The 21,168-nt window shown below is 36.5% G+C and overlaps 1 protein-coding gene and 2 non-coding genes across 3 annotated transcripts; 2 read left to right on the top strand and 1 right to left on the bottom strand.

The window, feature by feature from the left end:
• The first annotated feature begins 6,461 nt into the window (after nt 1-6,461).
• LOC145608480 (small nucleolar RNA R71) lies at nt 6,462-6,567 on the top strand. Its single transcript, XR_014105815.1, has one exon. It is a non-coding gene; the product is annotated as a small nucleolar RNA R71 (small nucleolar RNA).
• An 8,267-nt stretch (nt 6,568-14,834) lies between these two features.
• LOC145608319 (small nucleolar RNA R71) lies at nt 14,835-14,939 on the top strand. Its single transcript, XR_014105781.1, has one exon. It is a non-coding gene; the product is annotated as a small nucleolar RNA R71 (small nucleolar RNA).
• Nucleotides 14,940-17,364: 2,425 nt separating this feature from the next.
• On the bottom strand, nt 17,365-20,430 carry LOC145572044 (uncharacterized). Its single transcript, XM_081631066.1, has 3 exons — nt 19,750-20,430; nt 18,079-19,437; nt 17,365-17,685 (listed from the first exon to the last, which is right to left on the bottom strand). The coding sequence occupies exons 1-3, from the start codon at nt 20,428-20,430 to the stop codon at nt 17,365-17,367; spliced, it is 2,361 nt and encodes a 786-aa protein (XP_081487192.1).
• Between the last annotated feature and the right edge of the window lie 738 nt (nt 20,431-21,168).

The following is a 21,168-nucleotide window of genomic DNA, read 5'->3' as shown; positions in this document are numbered from 1 at the left end:
GTAAATATCTATATTAGTGTGATTTAAAATATTATACACTTAATAATAGGTAATATTGATATTTTATGAGAAATAAAAACTTCATTTAATAAGAGATGTAGAAAATGGGCAAAGTAGAAGTCGTAAAGGCCTTATATTGGCGATTTTGGATGTAAGGCGTCCTAAAACTTAGTAAATTGCTATATTGGTATGATTTCAAACATTAGGAGCTTAAGACTAGGTAATATTGACATGTTATATTAAAGAAACACTTCATTTGATAAGAAGTGTAAAAAATGGGCAAAGTAGAAGTTGTATAGGCCTTAAATGACCCAATTTTTTATGTAATGCGTCCTAAAACTTAGTAAATTATTGTATTGGTGTGATTTCAAACATTAGACACTTAAGACTAGGTAATATTGAAATTTTATGAGAAAGAAACACTTCATTTGATAAGAAATGTAGAAAATGGGCAAAGTAGAAGTCGTATAGGCCTTGTACGACCCATTTTGGATGTAATGCATCCTAAAACTTAGTAAATTGCTATATTAATGTGATTTCTAACATTAGTCACTTAAGAATAGGTAATATTGACATTTTATGAGAAAGAAACACTTCATTTGATGAGAAATGTACAGAATGGGCAAAGTAAAAGTCGTATAGGCCTTATACGACCCATTTTGGATGTAATGCGTCCTAAAACTTAGTAAATTGCTATATTGGTGTGACTTCAAAAATTAGACACTTAAAAATAGGTAATATTAAAATTCTTTGACAAATAAACACTTAATTTGATAAGAAATATAGAAAATGGGCAAAGTAGAAGTCGTATAGGCCTTATATGGGACATTTTGGATGTAAGGCGTCCTAAAACTTAGTAAATTGCTATATTGGTGTGATTTAAAACATTAGACACTTAAGACTAGGTAATATTGAAATGTTATTAGAAATAAACACTTCATTTGATAAGAAATGTAGAAAATGGGCAAAGTAGAAGTCGTATAGGCCTTTTATGACCCTTTTTGGATGTAATGCGTCCTAGAACTTAGTAAAATGCTATATTGGTGTGATTTTAAACATTAGAAACTTAATACTAGGTAATATTGACATTTTATGATAAAGAAACAATTCATTTGATAAGAAATGTAGAAAATGGGCAAAGTAGAAGTCGTATAGGCCTTATATGACCCATTTTTTATGTAATGCGTCCTAAAACTTAGTAAATTGCTATATTAGTGTGATTTCAAACATTAAACACTTAAGACTGGGTAATATTGACATGTTATGATAAAGAAACACTACATTTGATAAGAAATATAGAAAATGGGCAAAGTAGAAGTCGTATAAGCCTTATATGGCACATTTTGGATGTAAAACGTCATAAAACTTAGTAAATTGCTATATTTGATGTGATTTGTCAATGCATTGCATACAAGTTTGTGAAAGTAACTTTTTTTTTAACTTTTTCATGTCATACGCATGATATACTGATAAATAATAATGTTTGATTGATTTTTTTTCTAAAGGTTTGCAACATTCAAAGGAAAGGCCTGTAAACAAGCAAAGAAATCAATGAAATTCGCGACATGTGGGCTTTTTTCTTGACATTTGATGGCATCTAGTGAGATCGAGCTAGTTTAGATTACTTGTGAATATTATTTTATTAGTTATGTATTATGGCACTGTAATATTAACGTTAATTACTTATAATTAAATACTACGAAGTATTTGTGAGTGTTATCTTTATATATTTTGGTGTAATGACATAATACTTTTAATTAAATATATTAATGATGTTACTCATTTTGATATTTATGATAATTAAATGTTATTTGTATTTTTGTTGTATTTAAAATTAATCAATAATATATTAATAATATTATTAATTAGTATTACTAATTAATAATAATTAATATATATTATTATTAACCAGTAATATTATTGTTATTGTCACAGGTCACTAATTTAATTATTATATTATTATATTAAATAATATATTAAAAAAAATTCAAAGTTTGGCGCCAAAATCACTTCCCTTTACCCTTCCCATAATGCTGCCAAAAATCCAAAAGGGAAGCGATTTGGCGCCAAAACCACTTCCCTTCACCCAAAAAGGTAAGCGGTTTGAACCGCTTCCTTTTCCAAAGCCTAAAGGGAACAACCCTAAACCGGAGCAGTTCAAAACCGCTTCCCTTTTGAGGGTCTGAACAGTTTCCAAATTGGTTTTTTCTACTAGTGTTTTAATCGAACAATTGCAGAATTCTCAACCTCCAATTACTGAATGCAAAATCGGCACTAGAGTGGTATAATTGCTATTGCTATGGTGCGCCAGAATGTGCAGTGTGAGTGCAGTCACGATGGAGTAGGATGCAATGCGGTGGTGTAAGTAAGCGAATGAGGGAAGCCCAGTTTACTACAGTTGATAGACGACCAGGTTATTGCGGCGGATATCCCGGCGGCATCCTGCAGGTGGAGGTGGAGTTACTCCGGCAAGTCGAGGTGGAGGTGGCGTGTCGTTTGAGTGATGTATGAGAGGACGAACGCTAGTAATAGTAGAGCAACGCAAAGAAAGTAGAGGCAAAGCCAAAAAATCGATTGGAAAATAGAAAATTTAGGGATTTTTGGCGGTTTAGAATGAGGGAAAGCAGAGACCGGTTGTTTCTTTGCACTGGTGTAGGGAATATTTCAAACATTACCCCAAACTTGAACCCCACTGTGATCATACACTTAAGAATGGTGGCGCCCAAAGGGAAGGAAGCTAGAGCAAAAGAGTCGCCAACAAGTTTTAAGAACTTGTAAACCGTTCACAAGGTGAAGGTTACACCCCTTTACGATCTAAGAGATCGTCAACTCCAATAGGTCTGGAACCAAGACTGGAAGTTCGGGGATGAAGGTACAAATCCAATCTAAAAGAGAAAGAACCTGCCATAATAATAAGCCTCTACTTTATTCTTCTCGTATTCATGTGTGCTTTCTGACTAACAAGCAATCAATAGGTTACCCTAAACCTGTTTAATCTATGTTGGTTGAATATTAATGCACAAATAAAACTATTATTGGCGATCACTTGAATTATAATCATATTAACCCTAAACAAGATTATTAGTTATCTTATTAAGCGTGATTACAAGTACCAATTCCCTTTAAACATGCATAAAAAGGTGTGATCAAGCAATAACAATAAATATCAAGCAACCTAATAATCATAATCAAAATAATAATAATCATAACAATTATAAAAATAATCATAATAATAATTATAATCATAATCAAAATAATAAATCATAATTAAAATAATCATGTTAAAGCATAATAATAGCAAGATCCTAGGCATGATACTAACAAGATTAATAACAAACCCTAGCATGTCACTAAACATCAAAGATAAAAGCTTTAACCCTAACATAATACTAATAGAATATTAGGAAAGAAAGTAGGAAGCATCGTAGAAATAATAATTGATATAAGCACATCACCCTAAATATCATACTAAGAAAAGCATCCTATCATGATACTAGGAATCAAAATAACAACCTACACATGATTTCTATCATAATATCAATTAAACAGTTAAAGCACTTACTTGGATGCCTCGTATCTCTTTCTAATAACAAAATACACACGTTAGTAACTTCAAGGAAAATAACAAAATTAAAAAATTAAATTAAATAATTGAAATAAAGATTTGGGACCAAACTTTAAGAAATATCAAACCTTTCAAGTCTAGGGCGAAGGCAACTTCGAACTTGGCTAGGTGTGTCTAGATCTTGTGAATGCGGAATTTTGTTTGTAAAAAGCTAGTTTAGAATAAGAGAGAGAGAGTATCAAGATTTTCTTAATGAGAGTTGGTAATTCAAAACGGAGGTTTAAGGCTATTTATAACGAAAATCAACCGGAATATGATAAAAATGAATCAGAGTTTCGAGAAGAATAAAACACGACGCTGACGCCGCACAAGCCTCAATCGCCGTGCGACAGAGCCTGTCGCCAGGCGACAACTTGTGGTGCGGCGCTGCAGACTGTTTTTTCACACGTTTTCATATTTTAGATAAAATTAAGCGTGCGAGGGGTAAAACTGTAATTTCATTTAAAACACTTCTTTTAATCAAAATAAAACTCTTAAAACTCAATTATTAATGCTAATAACATTAGGATTCAAAAGAATCTTCTAGAAGATTCTAGAAGACTATAATCAATCCTAATTGCATTAGGAATGATAAATCATAATAGGTCCTCCTCTAGATCATTGAGCCGCATATAAAGATCAAACGAGGCCCAGTTTAGTAATTTGGCCATAAGTTCCTCATTATTCATCGGAATTGGGCTTATAATATATCGTTGGAAAGCTCTTTTCGAGCCCAATCCAACTAGACTATTACTGGACCCTTTCCATGGACCAAACTAAACTAAATTGGCTATTTTCATAAAATAGGTTTTCAAAAACAGAGAGAAAGAAGAGAATTTAAAACTAACCGCAACACTAGACTTTCCAAACTTTCACTTCATTCGATTATGATTCGACGTGAAAGGTATTCATCACCGGGTTTGGTTTTGGGGAGACATAACTGGGTGTCTACAACTGGTCTCTACCATTTTTTAATTTAAAAAAATAAAATAAAAAACACCAAAAGACCTGTTTTCTAAAAGAACGGGTCTCAAGCTATTTTAGTTGTAAAAAAATCAAACTCTAAAAAACTGCGAGATACCCGTTATCTTAAAAATTGGTCTCTTGAATTTTTTTTTGGACCGGTTATTAGTGATAAACGGTCTCTAGAAACAAAGAGACCGCTTATGTAGTTAACAGGTCTTTTATATTGGGTCTCTTTGGTCATTTTTGTAGTAGTGCTAGCTTAAGCTTCTAAACAACGAGTAAGGCATAATGCTAACACTAGCATTTAAGTCACACAATGAATTTTGAAACAACTTACTCTTTATTTTGCAAGGAATAGAGAAATTACCCGAAATCTTTCATCTTCTGTGGTAGGTTATTGTGAATCAATGCACTACAACACTCACCAAGCTCTACCGAATCTATCTCATTGCACTCTCTCTTGCCACTCAAGATATCCTTAAGGAATTTGGAATATCTAGGCATTTGGGTTATAGCTTTGGTGAGAGGGATAGAAAGATGGACCTCCTTCAACATGTCAAGGAATCTCCCAAATTGTTCATCTAATTTGTTCCTCATAAACTTTTGTGGATATGGAAGGTCAGGTTTTCTCACTTCCTCTTGCACTCTCTCAACACTCTTCTTTTTCTCATGGACTTCCTCTCTGCTCACACTCTTTGACACATCTTTCTCTTTTCCCTCAATTGAATCACAATCACTCTTCTTCTCATCCTTCTCACTATTCCTAGAAACTCTCTCTTCAATCACTTTTCTACTCCTTGTGGTGATAGAATAAATGGGTATCTTAGGATCAACTCCTTGAGAGGGTAGTGAAGAAGGGCTAGCACAATCTTTCAAAGTGCTGGCTAGTTGAGTGATTTGGGTTTCAAACATCTTGTTGTGTGTCATCATCTCATTGAACTTCTTATCACTCACCGACATGTAGGTGTTCAAAATCTTTGTTTGGTTATCAATGATCTCCTCTAAGGTACTCTTGGAAGATGGGGGTTGAGCATAAGAATTATCATTATTGCCTTGAGGTCTTGGAGAAAATCCAGGTGGGGGTCCCCTTTGGTTGTTGTTTTGAAAATTTCCTCTTATTTGATTGTTCCAATTACCTCGGCCTTGATTATTACCAAAATTTTGGTGTTGGCCACCAAAACCATGAGATTGGCCTTAATTTCCATACCCTTGGCTTTAGTTTTGATTAAAATAACCTTGGTTGTTATAGTTAGCTCGAAAACCTTGATTTCCTTGGTTTCTATAACCACCATTGTTGTAGTTATCAAAACTACCTTCTTGGTAAGAATTCCTATTCCCAAAATTCCTTGGACCATCAAATCTTTGTCCATTGTTATTATTGGAAAAAAAATTCACTTGCTCACAATCATTGTTTTCAACATCATCACAATTTTCAAAATCATTTGGACAATTAGAAGGATCATGGTCATAAGACCATCAAACATCACAAAAGACACAACCGCTTGGCATATTAATCGAGGTAGAAGGAGGAGTAGAGTTAGAAGGTGTACCTCTCCCTTTTATGTAGGAGGGAAGACTTGGTGCAATCGAAGAGGCATTCTCTAGCTTGGATTTAATTACTGTCATATCCTTTCCCAAGTTTGAGATTTAGGAAGACAAGTTATTGATTTCATTGAGATGATCAACCGAATAAACCGTTGAGCCACTCTTGCTTGTGGACTCTCTCTCTCCCTCTTGACAATCAATGTAGTGACGAACTACATCTTCAATTATATTAACAACCTCTTCTTCGGTCTTGTTCATAATTAGGCCTCCGGCTCCGACATCAAGACACGATTTCCGTTGGAGGCTCAATTTTCTATAAAAAATTTGTATGATTTGATAAGTCGGAATTCCATGATGAGTACATTCTCGTTGATACTCCTTGTATCTTCCCCAAGCCTCATACAAACTCTCACTAGGCTTTTGCTTGAAACTTTTGATTAGAGTTCTTGCCTCGGCGGTCTTCTTTTGAGGATAGAAACAGGAAAGAAACTCCTTAGTAACCTCATCCCAAGTTCTCAAGTAATTAGGTTTCACTTTCTTGTCCAACCATTCCAAAGCCCTTTCGATTAGGGAAAACGGAAATAGCTTGAACCTTATGAATTCTTGAGAACCCCCATTGAACTTGATGGTATTACAACACTTCTCAAACTCGTTGAGATGGTTTAGTGGGCTTTCACGCTTGGCACCACTAAATTACCTTCGTTCAATCATTGTTATCATTGTCGGCCTTATCTCTAAGTCATTGGCGGGCGTTGTTGGTGGAGCTATGCCACTCTGAAATCTATAAGCGCCGGCAGTTCCTAACTCCTTCAAAGCAACTCTTGGATTAGCTCCCATGCTTACTCGATCCTCCTCTTCTCTTTCCTGGTGAATTTCCTCTCTTGTAGAGTTTGGACTCAAATAACGATTAGCAACCCTTATCCTTGTTATTGTTCTCTCGATTTCTGGATCAAATTGCACTAAAGTCCTTCCTCTTATCCTACGCATATAAAAAACTCAAGGCGAATATCAATAGCACGGCTACAAAATGTAGCCTAAAGAGAAAAATATTTTTGTATTTTTGAAATTAGGTGAAATAGACTTAACAACAATAGCAAACAACTACGCCATTCCCCGACAACGACGCCATTTTGACGAGAAGTGGAACTAGGTCGTTGAAACTTATTCTCCCTCGATCAAACTAAACACTTAACCAACCTAAATACTAGTATAGAGGCAAGTCAAGGGTCGAACCCAAAGGAACGGTAATGTTCAAGCGCTCTCAATTATGCAACTAAGCTAGGTCGAAGTCTAAGGATTAAAGGTAAACACTAACCAACTAACAAAACAAAGAACCAAACAAATAAAATACTAGGAACGGGGATCAACAAGTAATCATAACAATTGCAGCAACTCAGAAATACGTGCAAGTCAATGTTTGTGAAGACTAATGGCAATCTCAATCAAAAGAGTCAAAACGCTATCTCCTAGAGGTCAAACTAGCGCCAACTACGAGAGACTTTAACTTGGAGAATCTCTAATCGAGCTCAATCGATAATTGCAATTCCTAAATCAATGGTTCGTATAATTAGAAACTACAATGCAATCTAGCATAATTCTCAAGGCCTAATCGAATTACAATGCAAACTTGCATTAATCACTTTAATCTCTATAATTAATCAACACAATCCCCAAATTAAGCACAATCAATCAATCAAACAAGTTTCACCCTATCCTTAGCCAAAACAAATACTTAAACATCATCATCTAGTCACAAACAACTAAAGAAATTAAGAATCATCAAAATATGAAAAACAATTACACTACTTAAAGATCAAATCATAAAAATCAAACCAAACAAATAAGAAATCAAACAAAGCAATAAAATGAGATAGAGTTAGAAATCTTCATTGATTTATTTGATGATCTTCAATACAATAATCACCTTGAATATTCAATCACTCAAATCACCATTGAAATTCCTCACTTTCTCTCTCTAAAATCTACTCCTAAAACTAACCCTAAAACTAGAGAGAGACGCTCTCGATTAAACAAAGAAAAATGAATTCTTATTCTAATCTAATTCTAATTGTTTTTCCCTCTAACCCAAAAATAGGTATTTATAATTACAAGGATTAAAAGAAAATAAAATAAAAGCAAAAAAGAAAAATAAAATAAAATAAAAAGAAAATAAATAAACAAAATTAAAAGAAAAAGAAAATCATAAAATCTAAAGCAAAACCCCCACAAAACCGTCAGACCCCTTTCACAAATTTGGCTGCTAAATTAAATGGGATTTAATCCCCTGCTTCGCATCTCCCAAACCAAGATACGCGCGGCCGCAATGAATGCAGTCGCGGCCGCGATGAATGCGAGCACGACCGCGTTAAGTGAGTTTCGAATCGAGCTTGTTTGTGTGACTTTAATTGCGGTGGCCGGAACAGGGGAGCTGCTTTGTGGCTGCGGTTAGCGGAGGTATAAGGTGGCGATGGTGGCTGCTTCTTGGTGTGGGTGCTGAATTAAAGGTTGCGGCTGGTCGGTGTTTGCTGCGGCTGGAGCAGGGGAAAGCAGAGGAAGCTGCAATTTACTGTTGCGGGAGAAGGGTGGCTGTGGCTGGTCGTGTTTACTGCGGCTGGTGTGAGTTGGTGGTGTCGGTGCTGTAAGGTTGTTGTGTTGCGGGAGTTAATTGGAGTTGATGTTGTGTGGTGGAACAGGGGAACAGGGGAACAAGGGAGTTTAGGTGAGTGGTGAGGTTGGTGGGCACGAGCGTCGTCCTCACATTATGCTCGTGATGATGAACACTAAAGTATGCAATCCTAAAACTCCATAATTGTGGGTTTAACACTACACGGTTTGAGAGTGCGGCTTTGCAAGCGCAAGGAGTTGAATTTGGAACATCCACCTACAAAACACAAATGATACCGAAGAGAAAATGAAGTAAAATTAACTAAAAATTAACAAACAAAATTAAAATAAATAAAATGAAAATGAAAAGAATAAAAGAAAGAAAATATTATAAAATGAAAAGAAAATAAAGGAAACAAATTGAAATAAAAATGAAATAAAATAAACTAAAATAAAATAAAACTAAATCTATAAAATCTAAAATAAAGGAAAAGCAACTAAAATAACGAAAATAGAACAAATAAAGGAGAAAATACTAGAAAAAACATCAAAATGCACAAAAGCCACAAAACAAGAGAGGAAAGGTAAAATAGAGAGAAAAAGCATAAAACTAAACATTTATTGAGAAAGAAAGCTATGAAAAGAAGGTATAAACAACTTAAATGCTCATCAAATGGGTGCCATTTATGACACCCATCAAATACCCCCAAGCTTACCTTTTGCTCGTCCTCGAGTAAAACAAAATCAAAGGAGAAATGATGAGCTTATTCAAACAAACAAAAAGAAGAGAATAGACCAGAATATTCACTAACTTACTTTCGTAGGAATCACGGTCAATTATTGCAACTAAAGACAAGCCATTTAAACCCCTAGATCGCCCTAAAGGACGAGTGATGCTCTCGTAAAGGTTTCCTAAGAGATTAACCTATAACTCTCGTAATAATACAAACAAGGCAAAGAACGAAAAAGAAACCAAAATATAAGAAAAGCAAACAAATGTTCATGAAAAGACATTTCTAAATGTAGAAGCACAAATGAATGCAAATCTTTCTAAACAAGTAAGCGAGTGCACGTTCTAAGATATCTAAGGTTGATTGAAACATAGGAGATGCTAAGCATATAGAACTGAAGAAACGCAATTAACTTTCATCTCAAGACATTTTAGCACATTCTCCCAATTAGCTTCAAATCTACTTTTTAGTGAGCGTCTCCATAGTTCCTCGAAGGAAACGGAAAAACAAATAGATTTGAGGTTTCTCGACATCTTGACTTTGCGTCCCCTCTCCTTAGGCTTTAACTCCTAATGCCCTCCCTCGATATGTGACTCAACCTCTAGGTCGGAAGGTCTTTCCCAATGGTTGTAACGTAAAGGCAAAAGGTTGAGGGTAGGCTAAAATTTAAAAATTTGGTGGTATCCCTAATAGTGAAGCAAAGAACGGGCCCTATCTTGGAATCGCAATCAATTAGTCACCAAACAAAAACAAACTAACACCCTCAAGCTTATTCAAATCTATACTAACAAACATATATACAAAAAGCGTAAACTCTTCTCTCCCAAGCTTAAAGGAAGCTTTGTCCTCAATGCTTGAAAAGGGGAAAATAATCACATAAAAATATTTTTTAATTTTCTCATTTTCACCTTTTTTTTATGCATATATTCAAAGCAATTGTCCTCGCCTCTTTTAAATTTGGACGACTTTTACAACTTTTCCTTTTTTTATGTCCTTGTCTTTTTTTAACTTTGGACAGCTTTTTCTATCATACATTTTGCCATAATTCACAAAATATACACAAAACACAAGCTTGCATACAAATAGAACCAATATCCAACCTTATATACTACAAACTCCAAAAACATGACCATTTGCTTCACAAAAACCAAAAATGAAACAAAAAAAAAGGCTCAGAATTTTAAAGATGCGGCTTGAAAAGAAGGGGAAAGGCTCAAATGGTTAGCAAGAGGGTAAATGTAACCTAATGAACTAAAAAGAGAGAAGAAAATCCTAGAAATGAAAAATTACCACCCCGAAAAGATGCCTTTGTCCTCCCTTGATGGTTCGATCTCGTGTTTGAGAATTATGAGTCAAGATTCAAGATTAGGTACGCAATAGTCAAGAATCCATGCCACTCATTCAAATAAATGTTTAAGGCTTGAAAAATGATGAACCTCACATGGATGTAGCAAAACCTCACTATAGGTGTCAAATCAACTATAGAAAGCAACTACTAACATGCCACAAACAAGTAGAATCCGGTTTCATGATCTTCCTAGTTCTTAGACATGCTACCATAGCATACACCTATCCTAGAGTCAACCAAGCTTATTCTCAAATCGTGCATACCCATACCACTTAGGAAAATATTCATTCAAAAGCAAAAATTGGTTGTATATTGTCCAATTCAAAAGAAAACAAAAAGTGACAAATAAAGCCTCAAAACATACCAAAAACAAAAATCAAGAAGAAAGAAAAATAAAAGAAAAGAAAAGAGAAAAAGAAAAACATAGATAAAGGAAGAGTAGGAAAATAAAAAAAAGGAACGAAAATGCAAGTATGACACGTCATTCCCAATCAACAAACAAGTGATCAAATGACAACATCACCAATGATCCAAAACACTCTAGGTGTTATAAGCATCCATCCTCGAACCATTAAACTTCTCCTAAAACTAATCCTAAACTATATATGCATCCAAGAAAAGAAAAGAGATAGAGAAAAATAATAAAGGTCTCACCGGCTATCGAGCAATGCTAATAAAAAGAAATAGGCGATAGAATCAACCATCTTCGTTGAGCTTCAAAGACAATAGCATCATTATTAAAGCCATGTGAGAAGAAAAGTAGAAAAAGGAACTATATACAAAAGAAAATGGTTAGAAACTTCAAAACAAAATAAAAAGAAACTACGAATCAAATATCTCTTGTCTTGCGGCACCTCCGAGCAACACTTTGATAGTTGCGCTTGCCACCTGGTAGGTTCGACAATTTTTTTTCTTTTTTTTTTTTGGCGAAACGCAAAAAGAACGAAAAAAAAAACCTTTTTTTTTTAACCATAATTTTTGCGAAATTTTTTTGTATTATATCTCTAGGTAACAAGTTGGAATTAGTTATATTAGACACAAAGCACTTATTCATGTAGTTACATAAGCACATAAAAGGAACCGTCAAAGCATACAATGTCATTCTAAGGTCAAGGCTTGGGTGTCCAAAGGTACCATATCTTAAGGGACGATGCACGAATCAATCACTCAACGTGTTGACGATATGGGTGGGATGATTGTTATTGATTTTAAGATAGAAGCCTAGTGTTGGCAACCCCTAGTCAATGAGTCAATCCCTAATGGTTAAACTGTGCTATGATTATGCATGATGAAATGTTGCTTGTTTGATTTTTACTTTTGTGAAAAATGAAGATATTATGCGTTCGAGTCTCGCTCTTTAACTAGAGATTATCCAAGTTAGTTCTCGTTACAATCCATAGGCAACTTAGTGTTGGAAACCTTAAACCATAACTACGAACTAATCTTGTAACCTCTAAGTCCCCAGCGGAGTCGCCTATGTAAGGAGGGTGATCCCATCGTAAGGGGGTCCTTCCTTATATGCTCATGTCTATTTAAAAGCCTAAGACTTTACACTTGTTAGGGTGTATTAGGATTTGAATTCTTGACTGTTTGGGAGACCTTGAATTAGAAATGATACTCGCATCACGCTTTTTTGTAAGAAACAAGTAGGAGTTGCCAATGAGTTTTAGGAAAACTCATAAACCTCGTTCATGCCTTTCTTCCATGTGGAGTTCATGGAATAATTAGCACGAATCGTAAGTTTACCCATGCCCAAATTGGTCTACATAAACCAGAAATGAGTTCGGGAGCGAGGGTACTAAAATAACGTTCCTTTTAGGGAGGAATCGCTATTCTAGCCCTAGTACGACCTCTACTCGCTCTTCCTTTTTCACAATTTCATTACCAAACAATATATTCAACGTGATACCTAAAGACTAAGTTAGTTGATTTTATTTACAAGCATTAATCACGTAGGAATTACATCGCAAAAGTCGTTATTCTTTGTTTAATCAATATTCGCCTTATCTTAAGTGATAAAACAACAATTAATTATCAAATTCTATTATTGATTAACAAAAGCATACTATGTGAATTAATTAATTAAAATTTTGTTTAAAGTGATCAAACAACACTATTTATTCATTTAAGGTTATTTAAACAATAAAGGAAAAGTGATTTATCTAAGTGCTCAGGAAACTAACCGTTCTTCTTTTATATTAAATCTCCGTTTAATGTGTTTATGGACTTTCTTTCTTCTTTGTACCTTCAAGAGCTTCAATGGACGGATTAGGGTTAAATAAATTGGGAAGAAAGAGGGAAAAGTAGTATGATAGTAAGAGAAGTAGAGATATTACGGTTTTGAGAATAATAGGGTTTTAATTCTGATTTTTCCGGTCCTCGTAGTGCTGAACGAAGACCCCTATTTATAGGCGTAGGGATCTAGGTTTAGGGTTTTAGAGCCACGCCTTCAGGTGGCGCACGCAACTCTTTGAGTTGCGATAGGTACCGCGTGCATCTCAATGAGTCGCGTGCGCTAGGCGCGGGCAACTGATTGAGTTGCGCGGGTTTACGGTTTGCCTTATACGAAAGCGCGTTTTTAAAACTTCCATAACTTTTGTTTGCGGATTCAGATTAAGGCGTGTGAGATATCATTGGAAATGTCTGAATGTCTACTTTATATTTTAATTAGAATTAGGTTAAAATATTTTATGGATAAAAAATTATGGCCGTTGGAGTGCAAGGGTGTCGGTTTTAGGGCCCGGTTTAGTGTTTTGATCATAACTTCTTCGCTTTGGCTTTGAATTGGACTTATAATATACTGTTGGAAAGCTCTTTGAAAGGGCTATCCATATGTATAGGCCTTGCACGGGAATTTTATGGTTGTTTTATTTGTTTGGCTCGATTTTAAACAATGTAGGTTCCATTGGATCCAATCATTGCATTTGACGCATTTGGGTCCGTTATTAATCAAGTTTAAACATGTATGAACATGTTTTAGGCCTAATTAGTAATTGGAAAAGGCTCTAAGATAACTTGGTCTCAAATATGGGTTTTAAATTACTTCATAATGCTTTTTGTAGTCCATAAATACTTTTACTTTAATCTAACATAAAGAACGGATTTTTGTAACATCATCGCACTTCCTTTCGGGACAAGAGGCCAAAAGTAGGTGTCTACACTCACCGACATGTAGGTGTTCAAAATATTGGTTTAGTTCTCAGTTATCTCCTCTAAGGTAGTCTTGGAAGATGGGGGTTGAGCATACGAATTATCACCATTGCCTTAAGGTCTTAGAGCAAATCCGGGTGGGGGTTCCCTTAGGTTGTTGTTTTGAAAATTTCCCCTATTTTGATTGTTCAAATTACCTCGGCCTTGATTGCTACCAAAATTTTGGTGTTGGCCACCAAAATCATGAGATTGGCCTTGATTTCCATACCATTGGCTTTGGTTTTGATTAATATAACCTTGGTTGTATAGTTACCTCGAAAACCTAGATTTCCTTTGTTCCTATAACCACCATTGTTGTAGTTATCAAAACTACCATGTGGGTGAGAATTCCTATTCCCAAGATTCCTTGGACCATCAAATCTTTGTCCATTTTTATTATTGGAAACAAAATTAACTTGTTCACAATCATTATTTTCAACATCAGTAAAATTTTCAAAAGCATTTGGACAATTAGAGGTAGAAGGAAAAGTAGAGTTAGAAGGTGAACCTCTCCCTTTTATGTTGGAGGGAAGACTTGGTGCAATTCAAGAGGCACTCTCTAGCTTTGCTTTAATCAATGTCATCTCCATCCTTTTTCAAGTTTGAGATTTGGGAAGACAAGTTATTGATTTCAATGAGATAATCAACCGAATAAACCGTTTAGCCACTCTTGCATGTGGACTCTCTCTCTCCCTCTTGCCAATCCATGTAGTGACGAACTACATCTTCAATTATATAAACAACCTCTTCTTTGGTCTTGTTCATAATCGGGCCTCCAACATCAAGATACGACTTCCCTTGGGGGCTCAATCCTCCATAGAAAATTTGTATGATTTGATAAGTCGGAATTCCATGATGAGGACATTCTCGTTGTTCTCCTTGTATCTTTCCCAAGCCTCATACAAACTCTCACTGGGCTTTTGCTTGAAACTTTGGATTAGAGTTCTTGCCTCGGCGGTCTTCTTTTGAGGATAGAAACGGGAAAGAAACTCCTCAGTAACCTCATCCCGTTCTTAAGGAATTAGGTTTCACTTTCTTGTCCAACCATTCCAAAACCCTTCCGATTAGGGAAAACGGAAATAGCTTGAGCCTTATCAATTCGTGAGAAACCCCATTGACCTTGATGGTATTACAATAATTCTCAAACTCTTTGAGATGGTTTAGTGGGCTTTCATGCTTGGCACCACTAGATTGCCTTCGTTCAATCATTGTTATCATTGCCGGCCTTATCTCAAAGTCATTGGCGGGCGTTGTTGGTGGAGCTATGCCACCCTCAAATCTATAAGCACTGGGAGTTCCCAACTCCTTCAAAGCAACTCTTGGATTAGCTCCCATGCTTAGTCGATCCTTCTCTTCTCTTTCTTGGCGAATTTCCTCTCTTGGAGAGCTTGGACTCAAAGAACGATTAGCAACCCTTATCCTTGTTATTGTTATCTTGATTCACAGATCAAATGGCACTAAAGTCCTTCCTCTTATCCTACGCATACAAAAAACTCTAAGCAAATATGAATAGCACGGCTAAAAAATGTAGGCTAAAGAGAATAATATTTTTGTATTTATGAAATTAGGTGAAATAGACTCAACAACAATAGCAAACAACTACGCCATTCCCCGGCAACGACGCCATTTTGTCGACAAGTGGAACTAGGTCGTTGAAGCTAATCCTCCCTCAATTAAACTAAATTTATAAAAACTTAACTAACCAAAATACTAGTATAGAGGCAAGTAAGGGGTCGATCCCAAAAGAACGGTAATGTTAAAGCGCTCTCAATTATGCTCCTAAGCTAGGTCGAAGTCTAAGGATTAGAGGTAAAGACTAACCAACTAACAAAACGAAGAACCAAACAAATAAAACACTAGGAACGGGGATCAACAAGTAATCATAACAATTATAGCAAATCGGAAATACATGCAAGTCAATGTTTGTGAAGACTAATGGCAATCTCAATTAAAAGAGTCAACAAGCTATCTCCTAGAGGTTAAACTAGCGCCAACTACGAGAGACTCTAACTAGGAGCATCACTAATCGAGTTCAATAGACAATTGCAATTCCTAATTCAATGGTCCGTATCATTAGAAACTACAATGCAATCTAGCATAATTCTCAAGGCCTAATTGAATTACACACATGCAAACTTCCATTAATCACTTAAATCTCTACAATTAATCAACACAATCCCCAAATTAAGCACAATCAATCAATCAAACAATTTTCACCCTATCCCTAGCCAAACAACTACTCAAACATCATCATCTAGTCATAAACAACTAAAGAAATAAAAAATATCAAAATATGAATAACAATTACACTTTTCAAAGATCAAATCATCAAAATCAAACCAAACAAATAAGAAATCAAACAAAGCAATAAAATTAGATAGAGTTAGAAATCCTCATTGATTAATTTGATGATCTTTAATACAATTATCACCTTGAATCTTCAATCTGTCAAATCACCATTGAAATTCCTCACTTTCTCTCTCTAAAATCTACTCCTAAAACTAACCCTAAAACTAGAGATAGAAGCTCTCAATTAAGCTAAGAAAAATGAATCCTAATTCTAATCTAATTCTAATTGTTTTTCTCTTTGACCAAAAAATGGGTATTTATAATTACAAGGATTAAAACAAAATAAAATAAAAGAGAAAACAAAAATAAAAGAAAATAAAAGGAAAATAAATAAACAAAATTAAAGGAAAAAGAAAATCATAAAATCTAAAGCAAAACCCCTATAAAATCGTCAGACCCCTTTCACGAATGTGGCTGCTAAATTAAATGGAATTCAATCCCCTGCTTTGCATCTCCCAAACCCGGATACGCGCGGCCGCGATGAATGTGATGGAAGCCGCGTTAAGTGAGGTTCGAATCGAGCTTGTTTACGTGACTCTGAGTGCGGTGGCCGGAACATGGGAGCTGCTTTATGGATGCGGTTTACGGAGGTATAAGGTGGCGATGGTGGCTGCTTCTTGGTGGGTGCTGAATTAAAGGTTGCGGCTGGTCGGTGTTTGTTGCGGCTGGAGCAAGGGAAAGCAACGGAAGCTGCGCTTTACTGTTGCGGGAGAAGGGTGGCTATGGCTGGTTGTGTTTGCTGCGGCTGGTGTGAGTTGGTGGATTTGGTGCTATTAGGTTGTTTATTTTTTTTTTTTTTGACAAAGAGAACTAAGAAATTAAAAACGAAAACAAAGTAAATGACGACGACGAGCTGAACTAGCCAATTGATGAGCACGAACAATAAGTTGTCTTGGAACCTTCTGGATGTTGAATTTACCGAAGTCCGCAATGATCTGTATAATTTGTCGCAAAGTCCAACAAACCGCTATCGAATCCGAAAGATGACCCCAGATCAAAGAAGAAACCAAGCCAGAGTCCGTAAAAACCTAAATCTTGGAATAACCTTTTTCGCGAGCTTGCTTTAAATCGAGGAGACAAGCTAACAGTTCAGAATGGGGGGAGGAAGAAGCAAAACCTGCCTGAGCCCCTCCCCAGACAGCTGGTGAGGTAGAGGTAAAAGATAAGTACCAACCCATACCTGCACGTTGATCCTTTGCATTCCAAGCTCCATCAAAAGTATGACAGATATCATACCCCTCAGAAGATCCAGCAGACCCCAAATACTTTGGAGTAGAAACCGCAAATCCTGGAGGACTAGAGGGCTGATAAAGATCACTTAAATTTCTAGCATTACTACTATGAGTAATCTAAGAGTCAGCCATAGCAAGAACTCCAGTTGGAGAAAAAACCTTTGAACGGAACCGATGATTATTCCTAGTTATCCATATAGCCTAGAGAAAGGATAAAAGACTATCCAAAGCGGCCCAATCCTTAGAAACCGCCAAACCCATAATAGAATCCGTCAACCAAGAATTAAAATCTTAATCCAAAGGCATAGTTCAAAGCTGAACTAAAGGGTGAGAACTACGGCTTAAACAAGAAAACTCACATTGCTGAAAAATTTGAGAAATTGTTTTTTGGTGATGGTGACAAAAACCACAAGTAGAATTAAGTGAAATTCCTTTTAGGAGAAAAATAGCCGCTGTAGGAAGAGCATTATGTAAGGTTTTCCAAATAAAAAGCTTCCATTTTGGAAGAACCGGAAGTCCCCAAAATTTCCTCCACCAAACAGGAAGAATATTAGAGGATGAAGTCCTATCTGACCAGGACTGGCTCAATAAGTGAGCATAAGCTGATTTTGTAGTGAACGATCCATCCCGAGTGAACTTCCAGTAGACAAAGTCATCCATTTTTTCCTGAGGTCTTTCCATCCCAAGGATGGAATCTGCCGTAATAGGGGGAAAAAGTTGCCTGATGCGAGTACTATCCCAAGCCTGAGAAACAGGATCAATAATATGTGACACCATAGTGGGAAACTCATAAGTAGAGGTAGAGTCCTTGAAACAAACAGAAACTCCTGGAACCCAGTTGTCATCAAGAATACTAATCTGGGAATCAGAACCCACTTTCCACATAACTCCATGGGAAAGAACACGGGCTCCATCTAACAAACTTCGACAACCCCAGGAAGGACGGGGAGGAAGAGATGAAGCTTTATAGTTTAACAGGTGAGGATATCGAGCTCGATATATCCTCGAAACTAAAAGCTGTGGATGATGAATTAAACGCCACATTTGTTTGGCTAGAAGAGCAGAATTAAAAGAAGGCACATTTCGAATGCCCAACCCCCCTAAACCTCTCGGAAAATGGAGGGCCGGAGGAGGGGCTAACGCTATACCTCTATTAGAATTACCATTTTTCCACCAAAATCGCGCCAGAAGTCGGTTGATACGGTCAGCAATTGTCACAGGCAATTTGAAAACTGAAAGCACATGATTTAAAGAAGCAATAACCACAGTATTAACTAGAACTAACTTAGCCGCCGCAGAAAGATGTCCAGAACTGAAGGCTGACAGCTTTTGCGATACTTTCTCTACCAGAGGCTGGAACTGGTGACATTTAGCACGTCCTAAATCCACTGGGAGGCCCAAATATGTTCCTATGGAATCTTGAGCCCGCATATGTAAAGTAGAGCTTAAAAAGTCTCGATAATCATCTGGAGTATTAGAACTGAATTTAACAAATGACTTCTGGACATTAACCATCTGGCCTAACATGGTGCAAAAGTGATTAACAACTTCCAATAGATGAGAACAAGCGTCTGGATTAACCCGGAAAAATAATAAAGCATCATCTGCAAAGAACAGATTGGAGATTGACGGAGCACGCCGAGTAATGCGCAAACCTTGGAAAAGGCCAGAAGCCTCAGCCTTACGAAGCATAACTGAGAAAATTTCCATGCAGAGAACAAACAAATAAGGAGACAAAGGATCCCCTTGCCTCAAACCACAAGCCGGCCGTAGAACCTGAGTCGGCCTACCATTAACAAGGATTTGGTAGGTGACTGTAGAGACACACTGCTTGATAATTTGGATCCAATAAGGAGGGAATCCAAAAGCCTACAGAACATTCCATAAAAATTCCCAATTAACCCTATCATAGGCTTTGTTAATATCCAACTCCAAAGCTGCTGAACATCTCCTGGAAGAGGAGGAATTCATATAGGAAAGTAGCTCATGGGAAATAAGAGTATTATCCGACATTAGACAGCTCGGAACAAAGGCAGATTGCGAATCTGAGATAAGGAGAGGCATAACTTTCCTCAAATGACCTGTCATGCACTTCGCAATGCATTTATATAACACATTACACAATCCAATAGGCCGAAACTAGGAAGGAGATTCTGGATGATCAACCTTAGGCAAAAGTACCAGGAAGGTTCGATTCCAATCTTTCAGCAAATACCCCCGGGCAAAGAAATATTGAATTGCCGAGATAACTTGATCACCCACAACAGCCCATTGAGTTATAAAGAAAGCAGCCGAAAATCCATCTAGTCTAGGAGACTTTTCATCTCCAATATGGAACATAGCATCCTTAATTTCTGCCGCAGTGAAAGGCTCCAAAAGTTGTTGACGATGGATAGGAGAAAGTGAAGGAAGATTCAGATTATCCCAGAAACCCGGATTAGAAGGAGGATAATTGTGATGACAATTATACAGATCTGAGAAATGAGAAATCAAGAGATTCTCAATTCCCCTAGGATCAGAAATCCAATTCCCAAATGTATCCTTAAGACTGAAAATCTTGTTCCGACGACGCCGCTCCTGCACCGAGGAGAAAAGCAGGCGTGAACTAGTTTCACCAAAAGCATCCCATCTAATTTTAGATCTCTGTTTCCAGTAAGAGAATAAAGTGGAAGCATGTGAGATCTTTTGTTCCCGAGTCTGCAAAAAGATCGAGACTGAAGCCATCGAATTTAAGGACTGAGCCTGCATAATCACATTGTCTTTTAAATCTCTCCAATCAATACCCCAGGCCTTTTTATGCTCCACACACCAGCACAACAACTTATGTCTAAGATTCACTAATTTTTGTGAGAGCATGAACATCTTAGACCCTAAAAGGTTGTGTTGCCAACAAGATTGGATCAATAGAGACACCTCTCGAATATCCAAACACCAATTTTCAATTCAGTAAGGGCATTTCCTACGAGACTCAGGAGTAGTTTCTTTTAGCATATTAGCCGTATGGTCGGAAAACAAAATGGGTTGGTGAATAATCAAAGCTTCAGGGTGAGTATCCAACCACAAACTCGTCGCATATCCCTTATCTAATCTTTTAAAGGTGGGGTTACCTAACTGGCCATTAGTCCATGTATAGGTAGGGCCTGTAAAAGGAATATCAACTAGACCCGAAGCTAGTTTCCATTCTAAAAAATCAATGCGACCAGGAATGGAAGTGGCTCCACCTAATTTATCAGAAATATATTCTACTTGGTTGAAATCTCCTAAAAGAACAACCTCAGGATATTAATTTTAAATCTCTAAAATTTCGTCCCAAACATAAGAACGTAAAGAAACATGGGGCGAACCGTACACAAACACTACAAATTTTATTGCTTGGCCAGGAACTATAATCTTACAAAAGATAACATGCTGTGAAACAGAAATAGGAACCACTGAAACAGGGGAAAACCAAAAAACTACTAAACCCCCACTAAGCCCTACCGCATCCGAACCACAAAAACCATCAAAAGCTAAACAAGCTAACTTATCTACAACAACATTTACAGATACTAGGGTTTCCATTATAAACATGAGATCGTCCCAAAGGAGCGGACTAAAGAG

Source organism: Chenopodium album, chromosome 2, assembly GCF_948465745.1.
Source record: "Chenopodium album chromosome 2, dcCheAlbu1.1, whole genome shotgun sequence".
In the NCBI taxonomy this organism is placed as follows: Eukaryota; Viridiplantae; Streptophyta; class Magnoliopsida; order Caryophyllales; family Amaranthaceae; genus Chenopodium; species Chenopodium album.
This window is presented reverse-complemented; position numbering and strand designations above follow the sequence as displayed.

Excerpts from the sequence above, each read along its gene's own strand:
- LOC145572044 (XM_081631066.1), bottom strand. The coding sequence starts at position 20,430 with ATGTTCATGCTCTCACAAAAATTAGTGAATCTTAGACATAAGTTGTTG. Across the intron at positions 19,438-19,749 it reads ATTGGAATCGAACCTTCCTG|GCTTTTGGATTCCCTCCTTA; the intron begins GTACTTTTGCCT and ends AATGTTCTGTAG. Across the intron at positions 17,686-18,078 it reads GGAAATTTTGGGGACTTCCG|ATTACTCATAGTAGTAATGC; the intron begins GTTCTTCCAAAA and ends GCTGACTCTTAG.